We start from the raw sequence: 25,629 nt of genomic DNA on the forward strand, positions 1-25,629 counted from the left end.
CTTAATTTGATTTGCAGATGAGGAAACTGGTTGCCCATTGTTGCAGAGCTAGCGTCAGAGAGACAGGGTCAACTCAAATCCAGGATCCAAAGGCGATAGATGTTCTTCCATACTCTGAGTTATATGTGAGGCCTGAACTCTTCTCAGAAAGAAATTCTTTTCTAAGAGGAAGATAGTGATTAAAATATTTTAAACATCATTTTGAACTTTTGTTATTATCATCTTTCCTTTTTAGGCATGCTAAAGCCTCATGCCTGTGGTATATAAAAAGCTGACACTGGAGAGAGGAAGGAGGGGAACCAATTATTTATTGTTTATAGGGAAGTTTTGAGGCTTAAAAAGCTGCCTTTTTTCTTTCTTTCTTCTTCTTCTTCTTTATTTATTTATTTATTTATTTTGTTTTTTAGGGCCACACCCGTGGCACATGGAAGCTCCCAGGCTAGGGGTCGAATCAGAGCTGCAGCTGCCGACCTAGACCTACACCAGAGCCACAGCAACGCGGGATCTGAGCTGCGTCTGCGACCTACAGCACAGCTCACGGCAATGACAGATCCTTTAACCCACCGAACAAGGCCAGGGATCGAACCTGTGTCCTCACGGATACTAGTCGGGTTCGTTACTACTGAGCCACAATGGGAACTCCAAAAGCTGCCTTTTTTTTTTTTTTTAAATTGAAATTTTTATTGGGATAATTGTAGATACACATGCAGTTGTACAGAAGCTGCTTCTGAAGTGGCAGGAGGGCAGAGGTTCTGATGTAGAAGCAGTCAGGCACCTTTCCTTCTAAGTCTTCTAAGGCACTGTGGAAGGGGATTGGGGCTCCTGAGACCTGGCTCACGTTGGCAGCTCTCTGCTGTCTTTGGTATGCCGCTTGTCAAATACTAGAGGTGCTCTAGCATGAGAAGCACCCGGGTGCAGTTCCTAGTTCAAGCAGGCCATGAAACCATGATGTGTTTGAGCAGAGACAGCGCTCAGAATGAAGGACAGATTGGGGGCAGAGACCATCGCAGACCGTGGAAGAAGTGAGTTGGAATTGATGGGGGCGAATCAACCAGGCATATGTGGTTGGGACCAACTAGGATGACTCTTCTTGTTTTCCTGTTAGCTTAGATGTCATCTTTATAAGGTGGCCTTATTTAACCTAATTTTATTTTAATGCTTGTTACAAAATAAAGAAAAATTGATGACTCTATTTGGTTTAAAAACTCTGCTCATCTATATTGGTTTCATGGCTATTCTTTCCTTTTATGCCTTTAACGTCTCATCCTGGGATTGAAGTTCCCTAGATTTATCTTTTATAAAAGGCTCTCTCATATATGAGAGACATATATATATAATCCCTAGCTTACTAGGGTACTTTCTTTCTTAAGCTTGGCCTTTTTTTTTTTTTTTTTTTTTTTTTGTCTTTTTATGGAAGCTCCCAGGCTAGGAGTCAAATTGGAGCTATAGCTGCTGGCCTACAACACAGTCACAGCCATGTGGGATCTGAGCTATGTCTGTGACCTCCACCATAGATCACAGCAACACCAGATCCTATAACCCCCTGAGTGAAGCCAGGGATCAAACCTGAGTCCTCATGGATACTAGTTGGGTTCATTACTGCTGAACCATGATGAGAACTCCAAGCTTGGCTTTTTTTTTGTTTGTTTTGTTTTTTTTTTTGTCTGTTTTTAGGGCTGCATCTGTGGCATAGGGAGGTTCCCAGGCCGGGGGTCTGATCAGAGCTGTTGCTGCTGGCCTACCCCACAGCCACAGCCACAGCACCACCAGATCTGAGCCGCATCTGCGACCTACAGCACAGCTCATGGCAACACCGGATCCTTAACCCACTGAGCGAGGCCAGGGATTGAACCTGCAACCTCATGGTTCCTAGTCAGATTCGTTTCCCCTGCACCATTACGGGAACTCCGAGCTTGGCCTTTTTTATTTTTATTTTTATTTATTTATTTATTTTTGTCTTTTTGCTATTTCTTTGGGCCGCTCCCTCAGCATATGGAGGTTCCCAGGCTAGGCGGTCGAATCGGAGCTGCAGCCGCCGGCCTACACCAGAGCCACAGCAACTTGGGACCCGAGCGGCGTCTGCAACCTACACCACAGCTCACAGCAACGCCGGATCATTAACCCCCTGAGCAAGGGCAGGGACTGAACCCGCAACCTCATGGTTCCTAGTGGGATTCGTTAACCACTGTGCCATGACGGGAACTCCTTGGCCTTTTTTTAAAGTAACTTTTCCCCCCGAGATCAGAAAGAAAAGAAGTAATTATGGACAAGAAAATTTAAAAACATGTAAGAAAAAAAAGCATTGTATGGTTGTGTGAGTGTGTGTGTGTGTGTGTGTGTGTGTGTGTGTGTATACACATATGAATGTATGCATTTTCCCCTTCTCTGCCATATTCTTCTCTAGAATCTAGAGTGAGATTTCTTTCCCCGCCTGGGAAAAATTGCATAATTTCTGGATTTGGCTATTTCTTTAGGTAGTTGAGCTATAACATACTAAATTTGTAGCTGTTACCTTATTAGAATCTTTGCTGTACTCTTTTGAAAATCGGTAAATGACGTGATTTTTAGATGTGCTGTATTGACGCAGTAACAGTCATAAAGTCATGCCTTTGTCCTGCTGTTCCCTATTGAAGTAGAAATTTGTTTGGAGAGCTGAGGATAATAAAGGATTGTTATTTTTGAGCTCTTATCTCAAAACCCTCACCCCTAATATTTGTGTCATGCTGTCAGCTAAGGTTACTATTCACTTAGGTCAGGGATCTGCTCTTATATATTACTTCTGTCTCTTAGAGCACCTAACACAGTCCTGAGCATGTAAAAGGTGGTGAATGAATTTAATTTCGTGTGATCATGGGTTCCTCACGGATTGTGCATTATACAGACATACATGATGTGCCTGGGAATTTTAAAACGCTACTTCATTCGGGTTTCTAGAGGAGGACGTATGTGACTGTCTTCATGAGGTTCTTTACTTGAACCAGGACATAAGTAGGAACTATAAAGGGAGAAGTGATAGATCAGCTACATTAAAATCAGGACTCTCTTTTCATTAAAATGCACCATTACGATAATAAAAAGGCATACCACAGAGTAGGAGAAGACCATTTGCAATATAGGTATCTGGCTGAGGTTCAGAATATATATAAATAACTCATACAAATCAATATATAAAAGAAATCCTATAAATCAGTCTTTGAACAAGCCAGAAAAAAAAAAAAATAGGAACGAGAAATTTGAATGGGTATTTCATCAAAAGGGAGAGCCAAATGTCCCCAAAGTGGCCAGCATCATTCATCATCAGGATAAAGCAGAGAACCACAATGAGGCACGTCTGCACTAACTCCGGAGTGACTGAAACAAACAGGCAGACATCATCAGGGGTTGGTAAGGTTGTTCAGCATTGGGAACCCTCATACGCTGCTAATGGGGATGCACAGTGGCATAACTTGGGAAAATTGGCAATTGTACCCTATAACTAGTAATTCCACTGCTGATAGTACCCAGTGTGTACTTATGTGCACCAAAAGACATGTACAAGAATGTACATATGTAGCAGCATTTTTAGTAATAACCTCAAGCTGGAAATAACAGAAATGCTTTTCAACAGTACTGAAATGTTTTTCAATACATTAGGGTTGTATTTATAAAATGGAATACTTTATAGTAATGACAGCAAGTGAACTACTGCTCTATTCAACAAATGGATCAGTTTCACGAATGTAGTGTGGGGTAAAAGAAGCCAGCACAAAAGTACATGGTGTGTTATTTCATTTATATGAAGTTTAAAAACAGGCAGAATGAATCTGTGGTGTTAAAGTCATTGCTGTGAGCTGGTAGGAGTTACTTTGCAGATGCGCTCGATGGGTTTCCAGAGTGCTGACAGTGTCATTTTTTTTTTTTTAAACCTAATTGCTGGTTACATGGGTAGGTTCATTTTGTAGAAGTTCATTGAGTTGTATACTTATGATTTTTTCTGTATATATAGTCACTTCAGTAAGAAGTTTGCTTAAAAATTGGATTCTTCTTTTATCCTGTGATTGTCTTCAGCTTATAGATCGCTCGTCCTCTCGTACATGTCCTCATCCTTCGCCTGTCAGAGCTGGTAGGATGTGAGTATGCAATGCACATGCATCTATGTGTTTATGTATTAGGAATGTTGTATGGACATGAAGATGCTTCTTCTATTAATCTAAATTTACTAGTCACATATTCAACACGCCAAGAGTTTCAGACAGCCATTGCAAAGGAAAATTGATGAATACACTCCATTAGTCACTTTTTAAGCCAGTTCTCTGAGAAGAATAAGTTAACTTTCCTTCTGCCTCAGAGAGCAGCAAATTTGGGTTTTGCCCTACAGATAGAACCACTTCTTCATTAAATGTTTTCAGTCACTAAAGCCTTCATGCTCAGAGGAATGCACCTCGATTTGACCTTTATTTTTTAAAAAAAATTAAGATATCGTTGAGGTGTTCCCGCTGTGGAATAATGGGATCGGTAGTGTCTTGGAAGCAGTGGGACACATGTTTAATCCCTGACCCGGCACAGTGCCTTAAAGATCAGGCATTGCTGCAGCTGCGGCTTGGGTTGTGACTGTGGCTTGGATCTGATCCCTGGCCTGGGAACTCCATGTGCCTCGGGGTGGCCAAAAGTAGGGAAAAAAAAAAAAAAAAAAAAAAGAATTGAAATATAGCATTATTAGGTGTATACAACATGGTTCAATATATGTATATATTGCAAAGTGATCATCATAGTATATCTAGTTAACATCCATTACCACACGTGGTTCCAGTTTTTTCTCTTGTGACAAGAACTTTTAAGATCTACTCTCTTAGCAACTGCCCCCCCCTCCTGGCAACTAGCAATCTTTTCTCTATTAAGGCTTTTTTGTTTTTTTTTGTTTGTTTGTTTTAATTTCTTTTAGATTCCTCATATAAGTGAGATCTTACAGTATTTATCTTTGACTTATTTCACTCAGCCTGATGCCCTCAGGGTCCGTCTGTGTTGTTACAGAGGGCACGATTTCCTTTTTATGGCTGAATAATACCTCATATTTTCTTTATCCATTCATCTATCAGTGGATACTTAGGTTGTTTCCATGTCTTGGCTATTGTAAATAATGCTGCAGTGAACATGGGATTGCAGGTATCTTTTTGAATTAGTGCTTTGCTTTCCTTTGGATAAGTACCTGGAGGTGGGACTGCTGGATCCCATATGAGAGTCCTATTTTTAGTTATTTGAGGAACTGTTATATTGTTTTCCATAGTGGCTGCACCAGTATACATTCCCACCAACAGTATGGAATGGCTGCCTTTTCTCCACGTTCTTGCCAGCACTTATTTCTTGTCTTTTTGATACTCACCATTCTAGCAGATGCGAGGTGGTATCTTACGTTGATTTTGGCTTGCATTTCCCTGGTGATTGGTGATGTTGAGCACCTTTTTAGGTACTTGGCCGTTTGTATGACTTCTTTGGAAAAATGTCTATTCAGATCCCTTGTTCCTTTTGTAATCAGATTGTTGTTCTGCTGTTGAGTTGTGTGAGTTCTCTGTATATTTTGGATATTAACCCTTATTAGGTCTATGATTTGCACATAGCTTCTACCATTCAGTAGGTTGCCTTTTCATTTTGTTGGTGGAGAGGCTTTTGATTAACTTTTATTCTTATCATGGAAACTGTAAGGAGAGGAATTCTACATGGTATTGAAAAATTTCCCCCCTAACTCTGTGGAAATCTGTCAAAGTAAGACAGTTTAGGAAAACCTAACCTGGAGGAGGTAGAAAATCATGCTGCCTTGCCTTCTCTCTGCTGGTCAGTCGCATCTCTCAGATCTCAGTCTGGCCTCGGAAAAATGCTCGAAAGTCCCCTTAATTTGCTGTGCTGTCTTCTGACTGGACCTTCATATCTTCCTTCTCTCTCCCCACAAGACTCTTACCTGCCTTATTTTCCTAAGTAAACTCCTGGAGCTCATTCTCCACCACACCTTCTAGATTGAGCCATTCGTCTTGTGTGCTCTTCACTGTACATACACATCTCTGCTGTATCACATACCACACATAGCTGTGTTTATTTGTCCTCCAGTGCTAACCTTTGAGCCTTACCAACTGGCATGTGGTAGGTGTTGAGTAAATACTGAAAGAAAGAAAGAAAGAATGATTGGGCATATTTTCTGAAAAGCAATAGCTTTCAGAGTTTTCTCAGGAATAAAAGTCAATTATAATATGTGGTATTGGTAGATACATCTTACCTTTTTCAGAAGGATACTATGTGTTAATTTCTTAGTAAACCCAGAGGTGTATCAGCAGGGTGCATATAATGGCAGGGGAGAGAGTGATGCTAACTGGCTCACATGGGCATCAGACATGTGACCTTGGCCTCTTTAGCATGGTCCTCTCACAGCTGATTTAATTTAATGGAATCCCTGGAGAAATACTTTGAAATGCTCTGGTTCTATATACAGAATTTAGAAAAATCATAAATCTAATGTATAGATCCTGACTGCATTAGGGTTTATAGATTAAAATCAGCAGATCAGACTGTGTTGGCCTTAGGACATTATGCCTGGGCCAGTGTAGGCATTATGAAAGAGATAATTTTGGTCATCTCAAATATTATTAAATTCCAGAATATGTTATCTTAAGTTTTGTCATTTCACTTCAGCATGTAATTTCTCAAGCCAGTTTTAATTTAAAAAGATCTGAGTAGAATCATTGCCATTTGTCCAGAAGTTTAGACTAATAGGATTAGAATAATAGATTAATAAGTATTGAGTGCCTGCTTAGGGTTTAATACTGTTAGTAATATGTAAAAATTATAACTTTGACCTCGATGTCAAACAACTTATATTTTACTGATGAGATAAAAAAAACACAGATACAAATGATTTCTGACTGTTTCTTTCCAACCTCAACTGTCTGTAAATGGGAGGCCAAGCAGACAAAAACACAAGCTTTGGAGTCCAAACAGATCTGGGTTAGAATCTTCGTTTTTGAAAAAATTAAATAATGAGTTATATAACCGTGGTCACATTGACATCTCCGGAGCCATTGTTTCTCTGTGTACAAAGAGAGGTGGGAGTATATGCAACTTGCAGTTGTTTTGGTTTTATTTTTGAGAATTAATGACAATCCGTATAAAACCCCTGGCACATTGTAAGTGCATTTAATGCATGTTTGAACGAAAGGAGTAGATAAATAGAGCTTTATTTGCAGGAGTCCACTTAGTTCAGACCATTGTTGATAGATTTCATAATGATAACTAACAGAAGTCGAGCTCGGTAATTGATTGGATGGGCAGTTTTCCCATTGTGGAATAAGGTGACTAACGTGTTTGTTTTTTAGAGTATTAAGGAGACCTTTTAGAAGAGTGTTCATCAGTTAGCCTGTGGAACCATCTGACACAAGGAAACCTGTGCACAACCATCCTGAGCACCAGGAAAGGTTTCACACAAGGAGTGGCTTGTTGCAAGTCCACCTGGGGTGAGAGGGGGAAGCACAGATCTCAGAGATGAGTTAATCATTCTTTGTTCCTTCTCCCTCTCCCCCCGCCCCATGTGAGTTTCAGTTGTTCAGGAACCAAACACTGCATCCTTTGCTGTTTTCTGTAATAGTTGTAAAGCTTATTCTGGATGCCTTTGTATTAACTAATGGAACATTTTGACTTTGCCAAGTTGTTTAAATTCTGTTTGGAGCAAATGACTATTTTTTGTTATACTAAATCATGTTCCTTTCATGTCTATTTTTTTGTTGGAGAGTTGGTGCCCTGGAGCTGAGTCTCTGCCCTCTGCAAACACAAAATTCAGTTTTCCTGCGTATGTCTTATTTTAATCCACTCATCTTCATACTGCAAGGCTCTGACCTGCTTGGAGCCTTTCCTTCTTGGTTACAATAGATGCTTTGTCCTTTAGAGTCATATATAACTAGCCACTGGGTTGACTCAGTGTTTAGCTATCAAATATGGCTCTAAGAAAAAATTATTTCCCTAGAAATGGGCAGCTGAGCTGGAAAATGAAACCCTGGTCCACATTCAGTCATTTAGGAAGAGCAAGTAGCAGTTTCAAAATTAGAGTTAGGACTAGGCAAAGAAAAAGTAGGGCCAGCTCCCAAATTGAGTACTAGTCAAAAAGTAGCTGGATTTTACTGGAAGTAGATACCTTTTGGGGAACTATCTGTGGCTCCAGAAATTATGCACACTTCGTGCTGTGTCTGTGATTATGAAAGGATAATTTTCTAGAAGTTCATGTTCTTCCTCTGAGGATTATAGATTTCCGTGAATATCCACAGGAATTTCACTACTAATGATGTCAACTTACTCTCTGTTTGTTCAGTCTCTTTGGTCGAGGGACTTAAACTACTTTACATTAATTTTGTCAGTAATTCTTGTAACATTCCTGTGTGGGAGCTGCTGCTTTAGGTGAGGGATGTCAGAATTTTACATAGCAGGTCGGTCTCTGGAAGGGAAAGTTAGACCGAGGATTTATGCTTCTAGGCGTATTAGCAGGTTTGGTCACTCAGTTATGCAATCTTTCTACTTCACTTCCCTCCCCTTTTCCTCCTCCTTTTCTTTCTCTGCTGGAGGAAATAATATTAAGCAAATAGCAAGAGGATCTGGTTTTCTAAGCCTTTGGCGATTTTGGGAACTCTGCCTTAGGCATGGAGTTCCTGATCATTGGCTTAGGATGGAAGGAGGCAGCAGACGACTGAAGCTCAGCTCATGACATGTCCTAACGGTTCTTTGAACAGTGGATGCTTTTATATTTGTTCTTTTTGTTGTTGTTGTTCTTTCTTGTTGGGTGTAGAGGTGGGTGTGAGAATATTCTATGTGGGACAGTCCAGGTGTTTTTAATGCTCAGCAGATAGTTCCACTTGCTTTGAGTTGGGGTCTAAAGAGAAGGTGAAGCAGCCATTTGGGGCGGGGTTGAGCGGAGGGTGGCTATAGGAAGGAGGACATTTCTCTGTTTTCTTAGTCATAGGACTCTGAATCCCAAGTAGCTAAATTTAGCTCAGGTTCCTGTTGAAAGCATCATTTTTTGGGGGCGGGTGGTGAGGGGAGAACGGAAAACCTTTTTGTGTATCCTGCTCCATGAAACCAATAGGGAAGCAGGAGGAGGTGAGGTTGCCATGGAGATGGTAGCTGTGTGCAAGGGGAGAGCAGCAGGGTTTAGAATTCCAGGAAGGAAGAGAGAGTGATGTCATCAGATTCCATGGACCAGCCCAGGAACCCCTGTGAGGTTGGTGGGGAGTTGGGTGTGCGTGGGGGGTGGTGGATGGGAGTTTGTGCAGGGGAATTGTGGCTTCAGTAAGGTGTGGGGAGTCCAGTTTCAAGCAGAGAGGTTGGTTGTGTGGAATCGTGCTGATCTACATTAATGTCTGCTTTTTAAAAATCTAAATCATTCTGAATTTGCAGAGTATTTTCTTTGTTGAAAAAGGACATATTCATTTAACAAAGGAGCTAATCTCGATGGAGCGATATAATACCTTTTTATGATTATCCTCCCTGTAGTATTTGTGTGTCTTTATCCCGGGTACGTGAGGGTGTTTGTGCACATATTTTGGATAGATAGTTGCCTTTGTAGGATGCCTTTTATGGTGCTGCATGAAGGTAAATGCTTCATTAATGCCTGATTATTGTATTTATTTTTCTACAGATGGGTGTGTATAAATAAAACACACTTTTTATTTTTAAAAAATCTGAAAGAAAATCAAAGCAATTGCTTTTGTAGCAAAAAGGAGAACTGCATGCTTCAGGAGAGTCATTCTAAGCATATGCGTGTGTGTCCGTACGGATAGTGAAGGGCAAATGTGTTTCTTTCGGAATGACTGAGGGGCTCATTTAAAAAACAAAAACAAATATCACAGAGTCTGTGCATCCAGATGAGTATTGCCCTTCAGAATAGTCAGTTTGACTCTGGTGATACAGCCATTGCACAAAACACAGAGAGCTCTCCTTTGGAATCGGCTCTAGGGATGAATGATGAGCAAAATGTTTTCAGTTATCTAACACTGCTTTTTTTTTTTTTTTTTTAATTTAAAAAGAATACCTAGCTTGATCAGACACTGAGTTTCTTTGAGTTGGCTTTTCCTGGTTTGGGGTTGTGCAAAAAAAAAAAAAAAAAAAAAAAAAATCGAATCGTGTGTTCAAATGATGAGCTTTTGTCCCAGTTAAAGATATTTCAAGTTATAGGTTTAGACTCCGAAGGCAATTTCATTTTCAGGTCAGGAGCTCCTAGATTGTTTTGTTTAGCAGTGGCTACACGAATGATGGCAGCTTCCTAGCCGTCCCAGGGCAGCCTCTTCTGAAGTGACCTATTTGGATTTATTTGTTCAAGTGTGACTGTTAAAATCAGTGACATTACCACTGGGTGATGTGATGAGCAGCATTTTTGTGGTGTGTCTGAGGGCACAGACTCCTTGGAACCAGATTGGCTCAGGTCTGCACCCCTCTTCTGCTCCTCACCGGCTGACCTTGAACAAGCAGCCGTCTCTTGGTCTGTTGGTTGCCTCGTGTCTAAAACGGGGACAATAGTGCGGTGAGCCCCAGCCTTAGAGTGTGGTGGCGAGGGTAAGTAAACTAATACGAAGAGCACGGAGACATTTGGTATATTCTCAGTCCGTGCTTGCTTTGGCTGTTGTCATGAATATGTCCTATATTTCTTTGAATTACAGAATTATGAGGAAGAAAGTTTCAGCTACCACTGTGTGTGCAGGAGGGAGGGGCCCAGGAATCCATAATTTTAAAGTGATCCCCAGATGATTAAGATGAACAGCCAGGTTTAGGAACCGCTGCGTGTAATCTGTTTTGAATATGGCCCAAGCACTAGAAGCTTGTCATTTCCTGGGATCTTATTAGAAATGCAGAATCTGGGGTGCCACCCCAAATCCACTGAATCAGCATCTGCATTTTTAACAAGATACCTACTGCAGTGACTAGTATGTATGTTAGAATGTAAGAGACACTGCTTTTCTTCTATCAGTGGGAGTAATTGGGTGATAACTACAGGTTAAAAGATGGATTATCTCTTATTCCTCTTCGTCCGGCTAAGCCAGTGTTCAGATGCGCCTGCGCTTACCTTCCCTATTGCTTGGCCTGGGGACGGACGCGTTTCTGGACTAAGTCACTGTGTACCATGTAATGGAAAGAACAGAGTTGTAACTTGTCTCTGGCTCTACCACCGACTAGTTGTTTGGCCTTTTGGTCATTTAACCTTTCCGAGTCTCAGTGTCCTCACCTGATAGTGGAAATCATACCTAGACACGCAGTGATGTGTGCGGAGAGTCTAGCACATTGCAGGGTCTGCATGTTAGCGCCCTCCTTTCCCCTTCCCCCCTTGCAAAGGTGATCTGTATAGTAGGTTTTTTTTTTTTTTTTTTAGGGCCACGTGTGTGGCATACGGAGGTTCCAGTTTGGTATAGGGGACAAATTGGAGCTGCAGCTGCTGGCCTACACCACAGCCACAGCCACACCAGATCTGAGCTACATCTGCAACCTACACCGCAGCTCATGGCAATGCTGGATGCTTAACCCACTGAGCAGGGCCAGGGATTGAAGCTGCATCTTCATGGATACTAGTCGGGTTACCACTGAGCCACAGAAAGGACCACCAGTTGAGACCCAACACTGTCCTGTCTGGGTCGTTTCCTTGCCTTTTGCCCTTCTCTCAGCTATCTTGAACATCTAATTGCACAAAAAACTGTGTGCATAGTTTTTTTTGCCACCTGTTTGTATTAAGTGCCTTTGACTGAATGGAGAATATTATCTAAGAAGGTTGGAAGAACTATAGGAGTTGAGTAGTGGAGCTGGTACAGGAGTCAAGGTGTGATGGGCTCTGATTGAGGCAGCGCTGTCATGAATACTTGGTAGTTGACCATATGTTTTAGAGAATTAAGTTTGCATTTTAAAAAAATTGCTATAAAAACCATCCACCATGAATTCATGTGATTTCGTTTGAAGTCTTTTAGACTAGTTCCAAGTAGGAATTAACTAGCAATTATCAAAGATCACTGAATTGATAAGTAATGAGCATTATCTTTTTTCTGATCAGGGAATTAACACGGTAAGAGGAAGTTTGGGGACTTACTCTGGGGACACCAGAAGTAGACTGCAGAGAGTTTAGGTCAGAGGCTTGGTGGTTGTAGCCAGTAGGTCATTGAAAGCAACAGCAGGAGTAGGAAATAGAAAGGTCCTTTGTTAGCCAAACAGATCTTAGGGGCATGTGGGATAAAGCAGGATTGTGAACTCAAGCGTATAATAAAAATTGTTACAATGATAGCTTTCCTCTGTAGGCACACTCCTAGGTGCTTTGTATATATTATGTCTGATCTTAATATCTCTGCAAGGTATAGGTGTAATAGATCAGAGAGGTTGAGTATCTTGCCCTAAGTCACTCAGCTAATAGCAGTAGAGCTGGTTTGACATTGTGTTCACATCAGCAATATAAGTGATGAAACTGTTATAAAAGCTAAATTGAAACAGCTAATATGTGCCAGTTAAAATTTATCTTGTCTATATTGTTAGCCTATCTCAGAGGAATTTTTAGAATGTTGCAGAATCATCCTTTTAAAAGGGATTTATTTCCTTTTTACTCTTAAGCTAATTAAGAGATATCTTTTTAAAAAAAGTTTTCAGTTCAGTGAAATAGCAGTTTCAAGTGAGTATCGCAACACAAGGCTTGTTTGACCATGGGTTTTTGACCCATGATAAGAGTTCCATTTTATGTGATAGCCTGGTATACAGTTAGATGTTTGTCTGTATATATGTGACCAAAACAAGTTTCATGGAGTAATTTTCACCCTTACCAAACATTAGATGTATGATTCTTTCTTTCTCTTTAAAAATTCTGACCTTGATTCTTGAAGTGTGATCCGTTGACCGCCCCCCCCCCCCCACTGCCCGCTGCAAGGTGCCCAAGAACCTTTTAGGGGTTCTTCAGAGTCAAAATTCTTTTCATAATACTGAGATATTCGTTGCCTTTCCTACTCTGCAGATATTTGCACTGATGTTGCAGAATTGGTGATGGGTAAACCTGCTGACGCCCGAGCCTGAATCAAGGCGCTGGCACAGACTGTACTAGCCGTCATTAGTGTTTCACCATCACACGCCTGGAGTTAAAGAAGGTGGGGGGGGGGGGTTAGCTTTGTTGATATTATATAATGAAATTGTCAGTATTTAGAAGATCTTTATAACTTAGTGAACCAGTATTTTATAAACAGACAAATGATTTATAATCATGATAGGTAAAAATTTACCCAAAATACAAGACAGGCCAATGGATTTTAATATAACAGGGTATGAAAAATTCATTGATATGGTTTCAGATGTCACATAGCAACTATCTCTTTTCAAGTTTTGGTATAATATTAAGGAAGACTATCTATAGATATGTGAAAAAAACTGTTATAATACTCCCATTTTTTCCAAAGACATACCTGTAGAAGGTCAGGTTTTCTTCTTATACTTTAACCAAAATAACATAGCACAGCAGACTGAATGCAGAAGCAGATATCTTAGCCATCTTCTGTTAAGTTGCATGTGAAAGATATTTGCAAAAATAAATGTAAAACAGTGGCACTATTCTCACTAAATTTTTTGTAAAATTACATTTTATAAAATGTAGTTAATTTTCATAAGATTTTTTTATGTTAGCATAATGGTTTATTTTGGTATTTGAAAATGAATTAACAAATATTTTAAAAATTACAAGTTTTAGTCTCTAATAGGCAAATACCAAAACTTACTAAGTCCCATACACAAAAATTCTTTTGGATCTTTAATAATTTTTTAAAGTGTAAAGAGATTCTTATACCAAAAAGTTTGAGAGCTGCTGGTGTAATTTTTTTAAAAAGTAATGGTTGAGACCTCTTAAATAAGTCACAGATGGGTCTTGACTCGCTGTTTGAAATATGCTGAGCCAGAGTTGTAGGAATTGCATTGTGAAGGGAGGCAGGACTTGGTTGGGTTTTTGTCTGAGTTGAGTTGATGTGGGAGAACACACTAAGGTGCAGAGAAAATTGAATAAAAGTGTAAATCTGGAGATTAACTATTTGCAGTCATCCTTCAAACCCCATCCAGATCTTGCCTCCTGATCCCTTCTTTGTGATTTCTTCCTGCCTTTCTCACTCCGTTATCAGCCTGTATCCTTTTCCCTCTGGGCCCTGTATTTACATTTTATTGCATGATTCCTGTTGTGCTTGTTTACATTCCTGTCTCTCTTACTAGACTGTGGGTTCCTTAAGAAAAGAATCAGTAACTTGTCTTTCTGTTTCTACCATAGCGCCAGGCACATAAATATCTTTGAGTAAATGTTTGTTGAAGAAATACATAAATGAGGAGAAAAAAGGGGATGATCAGGTGAGGCCAGATTTAGCGCATTTGGAACTTGATCCTGGAAGCAGTAGCACGGGAGTGATATGAGTGATGTCTGAGGAACTTAGCCCTGGCCCTGGTAAGAAAATAGGAAAGAGGTGGGTGGAGGCCTCTGGACCAGCTAAGAAACTATTATTATAGTTATTTAAACTTGACTCAGGTGACCCAGGCCTGGATTAAGGTGAACGCATTTGCTGCAGGTAATGAAAGATTCGTCTTCTGAGGAATATTTATAAAAACAAACATAATAATACCCCTGTTACCTAACATTTATGGCATACTTGAAATGTCCTGAACACTGTGGAAAGGGCTTTATGTGTAATATCTCATTTAATCTTGATAGCATCCTTGAGAATGTACTGTTATTATCTCTGTTTTTTTGATGGTTAAAATAAAATGTGTTCATTGCTGAAAAATTAGAAAATACTGATAGGCCAAAAAAAAAAAAAAAAAAAAAAGTATATCCCTCTATAAACCCAAACTCAACACCAAGACATATAATCACTAAACATTTTGGAATACATCCTTCTAGACATAAGAAAAAAAAAAATTATGTATATGTGCTGTAAATGCCTGAATAGGAGGAAACCCTGAATATAAGGCTTTAAGCTATTTTTTCATTAAAAGGACAGGCCAGCCTAAATATATAAAATTTTAGGGATGTTGATAAAAAGGTGAATGTCTTTAAAATATTGATTTTATTTATGCATGTGTATTCAAAATCACATACAATATTACATACTCATTTAGAAACATTTTCTTTTATGGGTTTTGGAGGAAAATTTATACATGCTCTACTGCATCAGTATCTATATCATTGCTTAGAACCACCTTGAGTCTTCACATAGTTTTCCAGGTGTATATTGAGATAAAGCTCTTTTTCGAATCTGTATCTATTGTAGTCACTATTTTCGTTTCAAGCGCCAAGTACCCGTTCAGACGACATCAGGAAGGTTGGTTTTCTTTATAACCACCATAGTGCATACTACATTGCTTTTCAAATTTTTTTTTTTTTCAAACTGATGTGAACTTCACATAACGTGCAATTAGCCTTTTAAAAGTGAACAGTTTGGTGGTATTTAGTACATTTACAGTAATGTGCAGCCACCACCCCTACCTAGTTCCAAACGTTTTTTGTTTTTTTTTTTTTAGTCTTTTTTTTTTTTTTTTTTTTTGCAATTTCTTGGGCTGCTCCCACAGCATATGGAGGTTCGCAGGCTAGGGGTCCAATCGGAGCTGTAGCCACCGACCTACGCCAGAGCCACAGCAATGTGGGATCCGAGCCGCGTCTGCGACCTACACCACAGCTCACGGCAACGCCGGCTCCTCAACCCACTGAGCAAGGCCAGGGATCGAACCCACAACCTCATGGTTCCTAGTCAGATTCGTTAACCACTGCACCACGGCAGGAACTCCCGAAACATTTTTTTTTTTTTTTTTTTAATTTTTCGGGCTTTTTATTTATTTATTTATTTATTTTTGTCTTTTGTCTTTTTTTTGGTTGTTGTTGTTGTTGCTATTTCTTGGGCCGCTCCCGCGGCATATGGAGGTTCCCAGGCTAGGGGTTGAATCGGAGCTGTAGCCACCGGCCTACGCCAGAGCCACAGCAACTCGGGATCCGAGCCGCGTCTGCAACCTACACCACAGCTCACGGCAACGCCGGATCGTTAACCCACTGAGCAAGGGCAGGGACCGAACCCGCAACCTCATGGTTCCTAGTCGGATTCGTTAACCACTGCGCCACGACGGGAACTCCCCGAAACATTTTTATCACCCCCAAAGAACCCCATACCTATGGAGCAGTCATCCTCCATTTCCCTTCCTTCTAGTCTCAGACAACCACCAGTCTGTGTTCTGCCTCCATGAATTTACTTATTTTGGATATTTCATATAAATGGAGTTATACAATACATGACCTATTGTTACTGGCTTCTTTCACTTACATCATGTTTTCAAGGTTCATTTATGTTGTAGCACATATATCAGTCCTTTGTTCCTTTTTATTGTTGAATAATATTCCTTTGTGTGTATATACCATAATTTATTCATGCATTGATTGACATTTGTGTTGTTTCCATCTTTTAGCTATTTTACATATTTTACATAGCTATTTTACATGAGAATCTGTTTTTAATTCTTTTGGGAATATACCGAGGAGTGGAATTGCTGGGCCATGTGGAAGTTCTATATTTAACTTTTTGAGGAACTGCCAAACTATTTTCTGTAGAAGCTGCACCATTTTATATTCCTACCAGCAGTGTACAAGGGTTTGTCAATTTATTTTTAATGAGGGACACAATAAGATGGGGAAAGTAAAGAGAAAATATGTGTGGCCTTTGAGTTTATTACAGCTTTGTATCTCAGATTTTGCCTGATGGACTTATTAAATATTTAGCATCATTTCAGTCCCAAGAATGAAATTTAGCTCAGGGAAATGTATCTAATCTATTTTAAGTGGTGAACAGACTAAGAAGTGAAGATCAGAGAAGTGAAAGAAGGGAAATTTAAATAGATTGTAAAATTCCTTGAGGGCAAAGGCCCTATTCATCTTTTCATTTATTAAATTTATTCATCCTCTGCATTTAATAAAGTGTGTGGCATGTCATAGATTGTATTGGGGGGGGTCCCAAGACTACCCCAGGTCCAGGGATTTGCTAGGGTTTACAGAATTCAGCATATAGACACACCCACGGCTATGATTTATGGCAGTGAAATGACACAAAGCAAAGTCACTAAAAGTGCATGGGATGAAGTCCAGAAGGAATCAGGCTCAAGCTTCTAGGCGTTCTCTCCCAGCGGAGTCGCACAGGATGTCCTTACTTCCTTCAGCCAGTTGTGGAAGTGTTGTCTACCAGGGAAGCTCGTTAGAGACTTAGTGCAGAAATTCTTCTTGTGTTGGCGCCGGTGGGAAGGGTTGTTCACGTGAGCACCCTCTGCCTAGCACATCCTCAAATGCTGGACTCCTGGAAGGAAAGCAGGTGTTGGGCATAAACCATATTATTCGCACAGTCTAAGTACAGTCAGCCCCTCTTAGCGTTTGTGGGAACAGAACCCTCCTGAAATCCAAGTTCCCAGGCACCATCAAGGCCAACCTTGCAAGCTGCCCTTTCTAAGAATAGCAGCCAGCACTGCTTTGTTCATTCTTTTCCGGTACACTGATGTTTAGTTCTTTAAAAAGTGTTGCTAAGTTCTGTGAAGAAAAATAAATGCCAGCGGGTAGGGAACCAGCAGGGACTTGAGTGTAGACAGACCTGAATTTGTATTATTGGGGACAAATCACATAGTTTTCTGAGCCTCAGTTTTCTTATTAGTGAGAGATATATTACAGGGTTTCAGCAAGACTAGAAAGTGATAATGTCTAGAAAACACAAAGCGTAGTGTCTGTCTTGTATAAAGTAAGTGGTTATTAGCATTTTTGTTTCGGCTCATCCATACCAGTCTGTCCAGTCAGGAGAAAGAGACTATGAGTAATACAGACAGGGAATTTAATATAAAGCATTGTTTAAAATAACTGAAGATTGACGTAATAAGGGACTGTCTTGTGAGAAGTTGAGAACTTTAAGGAATAGCAGATGTCCTATAATAGATATATAATGTAATAATAGGATATAAAATATCATTAACATACAATTAATAATAGCCACTGTCCCTCAGGCTGAGATAAAGCACCCCCAAATGAGCTGTCTCTTAAAAAAAAAGACAGGGTGTTTGGGGTGAAGTGGTGAGTATAAGAATGAACTTGTTGTCAGTTTTCTTGATGGAGAGGTGGGCTGAATTACTCTATGTTTTATTTTATTCTATTATAGTGTGAAAGTTTGTGAGTTACATTTATATCTTGTGTTGGGACTGTGTGGTTAGATACCACCAGATTCATACCACTTAAAAGCCTTCATCTTATCTTTGGGTTCCTTGAACTCTAAATGGTTGGGACACAGAATGATGTCCTGTGGTCACTTAGCAGCCTCCCTGAGCCAGAAGTATTTATTGCTGGGATTGGTTTTTGTGTGTAATAGCTTATGGAACGTAGGTGCATCTTCGTTTTTATGGTATGCCCTCCCATGTCCCAATTCAAAAGTAGGCTTACTGCTTGAGAAACAGTAACTTGGGCTGCAAAACAAGGTAGTGAACTATCCTGGGAAACTTGATTTGCATTTTTTCCCCAGCCAGTATGGTCTAAATCCGTCTTTCCCTCCATTGTTAAGTGAGTGTAAGGTAATATGAAATTAATTTTCAGCTGGGAGTTAAGTTGCTGACAAATTTGAGCTTGTACCATTGCCCACGCTTTGTTAGAAGACAGCTTCGTTCTTCCTTTCCGTCGCTTCCTTTTACTTTCCCCTCTCCAAGTTGCATGGTGGCAAGAATTTATTTTGTTCTCATCTCGGTATTTTTCTTCCCCTTCCATTTTGCGAAATGGGTTTGATTTTGTTAGATGCAAAAGAAAGACAGGCAGGTGGATTACAACTTTGTTTTCTAACTGCTTGGTGTAACTTCTTTGTGCATTTCCAGTTTTCTGCACCTCCCCTCACAACCCTCATCAGTGATAGAAGCCAATAAGAAATACTCCCGTAATAAATCTCTGGATGCCGTACCCATGATCTGTTAAGTGGGTGAAACCAGGGGAGATTGGCAGAGTGCTGTCTTCCTTAGGCTCCTCATTAGTGTTTTATTGATCATTATTTAGGATTTATAGCTAATATGTTACATAACTGCTATATTTCTGTACTGAAAGCAGGGCTTCTTTGCTTTGATCTTCAGTGTTGCTCAGTCCTTAGTACCTCTCTTTTAACTGTATTTCTAAAATCATTAAGGAAGTAGTTCTTTTCTGTTGTACCTCCCGGGTGCAGTCTTCTGAGTGATTTTAATTTGGAAAGGGCAAATATATCAACTAATTATTTAGAAACGATGTTGTCAATTTTCAGAACGCATTTAGAAAAGCGGCTTTAAGATCCATTGTCTTTTCAGCATGTGTCAGTCCGTCACAGTGTGGAGGTCTTGTCCTCCCCTAAGAGGTTAGAGGCTATTACCCACTCCACCCCCACCCCACCCCACGCACACTTTTCCAGAAGATCTTCTGGACTCCTTTTGTTTTTTCTGTAGATGCTAGTTATGTTATCAATCACATTATCTTATACTTATTATGACTGAAAGCTCCTTAGGGGCAAGGATACCAGCCCTGTGCTTGCAGTTAAGCAGTTGTTCATTGCACTTTTACTGAATAAATGGTTTCTTCTGCTTAATAAGGATTTTTCAAACATAGGTGAGATGAGTATGTCCAAGCAGCCAGTGGAAAATACAAACGTCAGCTAATAGTTTTCTTCACATCTTTCACTGCCTGTTGTGTGTGCACAGTCCATCACAGTTCCTCTGTTTGGCAGTTATGTAAGGATCCTTCTATTGCCCTTTCACATATTCCCTTAGCTAGAAGCTTCTAAACAGGTTTAATTACTGGTCTCTGTAGTAAAATTGTTGCAGTTGGTATTCTGGTTCTTATATACTCTGTTTATTTTTTGAGTAGCTTCTGTGCCTTGGCAGGGTCAGTTTGTAAGTGTTTCAGTCTTACTAGTTCAGTAACTCTTGCTTAAAGTGCTATAGCTGCTAAAGCCTTTCTTTCCTCTTTTAGTTTAACACGTCTGATTTCTGTCCCATCTCTTCCATTACTTTGCCTTGTAATTCTATCTCTGCTTTAAATATCAGTTATTATTTTTGCACCGACGAAAAACTCAGATCTGCACATTTTTAGACAGTCATGATCATGTCTAGCAGGACCACTGCTAGTGTAGCAGAAGAACTGGGTATAGACTTAAAAGACCTCAGTCTGGAAGTTCCTGCTGTGCCTCATAACAAACCTGACTAGTATCCATGAGGATGTAGGTTCGATACCTGGCCATGCTCAGTGGGTTAAGGATCCAGCATTGCTGTGAGCCGTGGTGTAGGTTGTAGACACGGCTTGGATCCTGTGTGGCTGTGGCTGTGACTGGCAGCTAGAGCTCCGATTTGACCCCTAGCCTGGGAACCTCCATATGGCACAGGCGCGGCCCTAAAAAGACCTCCGTCTGAAGGCAACTTATCCACTGTCATTAGCTATTCGATCTTGAGCAAATCGTATAATCTTTCTGAAATTCAGTTTTGTCATCTGAAAATGAGAGTTATAAAACCTATTTTCTGCATACTGAGGAGTAAATAAGATTATGTGAAGGTGTTTTTGTACATTATGAAACATTAGTAATAGTTAGTGACTTTTTTTGGTTCTTTTTAATACTCTTAAGTAATACATGAATTTTACATTTTGTAAAATTCAGGTAAGTCAGATAAAGCCTGCCCTTTCAACCCTCCACAAATGTTATTCTTCTCCGTTGAGGGAACTACTGTTAGAAGTTTTTTGTATATCCTCCTGGATCTTCTCTGTGCATTTATTTACTTTTTATGTGCCTGTAGAAATACTTCTTTTTATATTGCAATTTAAAGGAATGCATGCTGACCTGCTATCATTTAATATGACTTGAGTTAGTATACAGACATTACCTTTTAAAAAACTTGCACAGAAGAGTTCCCTGATGGCTCAACAGGTTAAGGATCTGGTGTTATCACTGCTGTGGCACAGGTTCAATACCTGGCCAGGAAAATTCTGCATGCCTTGGGCACGGCCGAAAAAAAAGAGCTCTTACGGAGGATATTGAAATAATACAATAGTTGATAACACTATTTCCCTGTTACTAAGAGAAACTGGTTTTTCAGTGTTGCAAACAGCACTGCATTGAAAAATCTTTGTGCATGCTTCTTTAAGCCCAGGTTCTGGTGATTTTCTAGAGTAGATAGGAAATTACAAGAAGGTATATGTATTTGGTATTTTAATAATTCTTGTCAAATTGCTTTCCAAAAGAGTAGTCCCAATATATTTATATTCCTTCTATTAGATGTGAAGCTATCTATTTACTCTTCTTGCCAATTTGTGATATTTTCATTTTCATTTTTGCCAGTCTCGTGAGTGAAAAGTGATACCTCACATCTAAAAGAATGTTCACAGGCAGTGTGGTTTGTGAGTGCAAACAAAGAGCGTAACTGGAAACAACTTAAATATCTATTAACAGGAAGACAAGAGAGAGAAATAAATTGTGACATTCATAAGGCAGAAATTAGTGAAATGCGGTGGCATACATAAGTGGAGATAGATCTCATAGTTTCGAGGGGGGAAGAGGAAATTGCTATGCAATAGGATCCATTTCTATAAAATTCAAGAACACGCAAAGTTAATGGATTTTGAAGAGATAGATATATACGTGGTAAAATCAGAAAGGAAAGCAAACCTTCGTCATTGAGTATAGGCCCCTCTCAGAGAGGCCAGGCGTGTTGGAGGGCTGGAGAGTTTCAGGTAGCAGCCGGAGAGAGAGATGGGGAGGAAAGGAGTACCGCCTGTAAGCAGGCAAGGCAGTGAGTCCGTTTCCTCTGGCACATTTCTGTGCCCCCTGTTCCATCTGCCTTTGCTATGAAAGCTTTTGGCAGTACCTGCATCTAGGAATGTGATCCCCCTCCCCTTATGAAAAGTTTTCTGCATTGTTAAACTCAAGAAGGAAGTTTATATGTGGGATAGTCTCTGGGAGTGATGAATCTTTGTTAATTATGCTTTTGGTTTTTTTAAAAAATTATTTTCTTAATCCTGTAATTCCTTTCTCAGACAATCTTGAAATAATTACTCTAAAGGAATAATATGGGGTGGTTATTAGAGAAAATAATTTGATAAAATGGGAAGGACAGGTGCTTTGGAATCCGACAGACCTGGATTGAAAGTTTGACTTTCCGGCGGGTTATCTCCACTTTATCATCTCCTTCTCTTTGCCGTTTCTCTTCCTCCTCCCTCCATCCTGAGACGCCGCCTGGTTGGTTGGTTGCTCAGTATCTAGCGGTCATCATCATCTTTATTATCGTCCTTATTAGAATCTCTAGGGAATGATGCTGAAGTAAACTTATAGACTCCAGAATTTAAGGCACTTGGGGATTTCAGAAGGAACCCTATTCTTTTTGTTATGGTCTAAGCTGCATATGTCTTCCCTGTGGAAATAGCCAACCAATGTTACCTATCATAATTATTATTTTTAAATAACAGGTTTATTGATGTATAATTCACAGACCATAAATCTCACCCTTTTAAAGTATTTTTGGAGCTTTGTGGTTTTAAGGAAAAGCATAGAGCTGTGCATCCATCATCACTAATTCTAGAACATTTTCATCACCAAAAATAAAATGCAGTACCCATTAGCAGTCACTCCATTTAGTCCCTGGAACTACTTACTAATCTGCTTTCTCCATAGATTTGCCCATTCTGAATATTTCATAAAAGTGGAATCATATAATTTGTGGTCTTTCGTCTCTGCCTTTTTTCACTTAGCACGATGTTTTAAAAATTCATCCTCGTATTGGTACTTTATTCCTTTTCATTGCCAAACAATATTTATTGCAAAATAATGTGCATATACTATACTTTGGAATTAATTCTGCTATGAACATTTGTGTACAAGGTTTTATGTGTATGTGTGTTTCTCATTTTCTTGGTTATATCTAGGGTGGATTTGCTGGGTCACATGGTAATTCTTTTTTTATATTTTGAGGAACTTCCAAAGTGTTTCCAAAGTACCTGCAGCATTTCACATTCCTATGAGCAATGTATCAGATTCTGGTTTCTCTTGTTATTGTCTGACTTCTGATTATAGCCACCCTAGTGGGTGTGAAATGTTATCTCATTGTGGTTTAAATTTGCATTTTCCTAATGACCGATGATGTTGAGTATCGTCTCATGTGCTTGTTGGCCACCTGTATTTTCTTTGGGGAACTTCCTCTTCAGATCTTTTGTCTGTTTAAAAACTTGGGTTATTTGTCTTTTTGAGAGTTCTTTTGCCTTCTGAATACGAGTCCCTTACTGGAGAAAGGATTTGCCAATATTTTCTCCCATTCTGTTAGTTGTCTTCTCACTTACTTGATGGTGTCATCCCCCTACCCCACCTTTACTGAGACATAATTGGCGTGTAACATTGTAGAAGTTTAAGGTGTTTACCTTGTTGATTTGATACACTTATCTGTTGCAAAGGGATCGCCTACACTGGAACCTGCATCGTGTCACATAATTACCACTTTGTGTGTTGGGGGGGGGTAAGAACATTTACAGTCTGCTCTCTCAGCAACTCGCAAGTATGTAATGCGGTATTATGAACTATAATCTCTGTGTGCGCTGTGCTGTACATTACACCCCAGAGTTGATGGTGTCTTTTGAAGCACAGAAGTTTCAGATTTTGATGAAGTCTAGTTTATCTGTTTTTCCATTGTCACTGTGTTTTTGTAGTCATATTGAAGAAACAATTGTCTAACCAAACATCGTGGAGATTTGCACTTTTGTTTTCTTCTAAGAATTTCATGATTTTAGGTCTGTGGTCTATTTGGAGTTGATTTTGTGTATGGTGTGAGAGAGAGTTCCAACTTCATTTTTTACATGGGATATTCCAGTGTCCCAACTCCATTTGCTAAAAAGACTGTTCTTTCTTCCATTGATTTTCTTGGTAGCCTTTTAAAAAATCAGTTGATCCTAACGGTAAGGGTTTATTTTTGGACTCTCAGTCATACTTCATTGGTCTATAGGTTCACTGTCCTTACACAGTATTAACACTGTCTTGATTACTGTAGCTTTGTAGTGCGAGTTCTTCAACTTTGTTCTTCTTTCTCATGATCATTTTGGCACCTATATATATATATATATATATATATATATTTTTTTTTTTTTTTTTTTTTTTTTGTCTTTTTGTCTTTTAGGGCGACACTGGCAGCATATGGAGGTTTCCAGACTAGGGGTCGAATCGAAGCTGTAGCTGCTGGCCTACGCCAGAGCCATAGCAACACAGGATCTGAGCCACGTCTGCGACCTACACCACAGCTCATGGCAATGTCAGATCCTTAACCCACTGAGCGAGGCCAGGGATTGAACCTGCATCCTCATGGATGCTAGTCGGGTTCGTTAACCACTGAGCTACGATGGGAACTCCTTTTGTTGTTGTTGTTGTTGTTGGCACCTGTAATTTTTAAAGGCAATTATCTTTGCTGTACTCTCTTTAGGGAAACTTAATTTAAAAATATCTAAAATAGAGACTTAATAAAAAAGAACTTGGATTTTCTGAGTGAGTCAGCAACCGAATGCCTAATAATTTCTGGTTATTTATCTTCATTTATTTCTTTACACATTCTGTGTAAAGCACTTTGAGGTTGTGGGGAAACCATGATGAACAAGACATGGGGTTTCTGGAGTTCCCGTCGTGGCTCAGTGGAACCACGTGGCTCTAGGAACCATGAGGTTGAGGGTTCAATCCGTGGCCTTGCTCAGTGGGTTAAGGATCCAGCGTTGCCGTGAGCTGTGGTGTAGGTTGCAGACGAGGCTCGGATCCCACGTTGCTGTGGCTCTGGCGTAGGCCAGAGGCTACAGCTCCAATCTGACCCCTAGCCTGGGAACCTCCATATGCCGCAGAGTGGCCCAAGAAATGGCCCAAAAAAAAAAAAAAAAAAAAAAAAAGACGTGGGGTTTCTGTAGGAAGCTGAAATTGACTGCTTGCTTTTGTGTTTTTGAAAGGCATGTGGACTTGTGATTATTAAATATGATTGTGATCAATGCAGATGCACCATTAGGTGGAAGCTTTACTCTCTTGTCATATATGAATGTCTGTCAGTGAACATTCTTCTTAACTAACTCTTGTGCTGGTAGGAATGGCGGTGTGGCGGTATAGAGGATGGAAGCAGAGGGTGAACATCTCTTAGGTAGCTGTGTTGAGCACCTTAAAAAAAATCACAAAAGCGCTACATTCTCATTTACACCTTTGTGTGCAAGTGTACGTCTTCCCATTTAAAATTTCCCTTGAAGGCGAGGGCCTTGTTTTATTCATCTTTCTTTGTTAGTCAGCTAAACAGTACTCTGAAAATACTAGGTGTTCAGTGTATGTTGAGTGAATGATTGAATGAGTCAGGGAAGCCATAACTGAATGCTCCTTTTGTGTGACCTTATAGGGTTTGCATGGCTTTTAGTGGCTATCATCCTTGCCCTCCAGGATCTTAAGACTTAATGGTTAATGTGAAGATAAGACACTCAATATAATACACCTTTACAAAAATAAGATTTATTAAGTTATAAATAATATGAAAAGTAAATTGTTCAAGTAACCTAGTAAATTTTAACATACATACGTATTAGGAGTCACTTGAGTCCATAGGATGATTTAGGGTATTAGAGGAAGCCTTGAACAG

General features: G+C 39.8%; 1 protein-coding gene across 21 annotated transcripts in view; it reads left to right on the forward strand.

Moving 5' to 3' along the window:
• Positions 1 to 25,629, forward strand: part of RBFOX2 (RNA binding fox-1 homolog 2) — a 272,076-nt gene that overhangs the window by 54,464 nt on the left and 191,983 nt on the right. For 7 of the 21 annotated variants that reach the window (XM_021091014.2, XM_085024581.1, XM_021091022.2 and 4 more), the window contains exon 1: positions 9,159 to 9,226. The exons of the other annotated variants lie outside the window; for them this stretch is intronic. In XM_021091014.2, the coding sequence (XP_020946673.1) occupies positions 9,185 to 9,226 (42 nt within the window). In that variant the 5' untranslated portion in view covers positions 9,159 to 9,184. Of the gene's footprint in view, positions 1 to 9,158; positions 9,227 to 25,629 lie in introns of those variants that run through there. 21 annotated transcript variants of the gene reach the window in all.

Source organism: Sus scrofa, chromosome 5 (assembly GCF_054392235.1).
Source record: "Sus scrofa isolate SSC_HxYL_T2T_F1_AM1 chromosome 5, Sscrofa_HxYL_maternal_Yorkshire_Landrace_v2.0, whole genome shotgun sequence".
Taxonomy (NCBI): Eukaryota; Metazoa; Chordata; class Mammalia; order Artiodactyla; family Suidae; genus Sus; species Sus scrofa.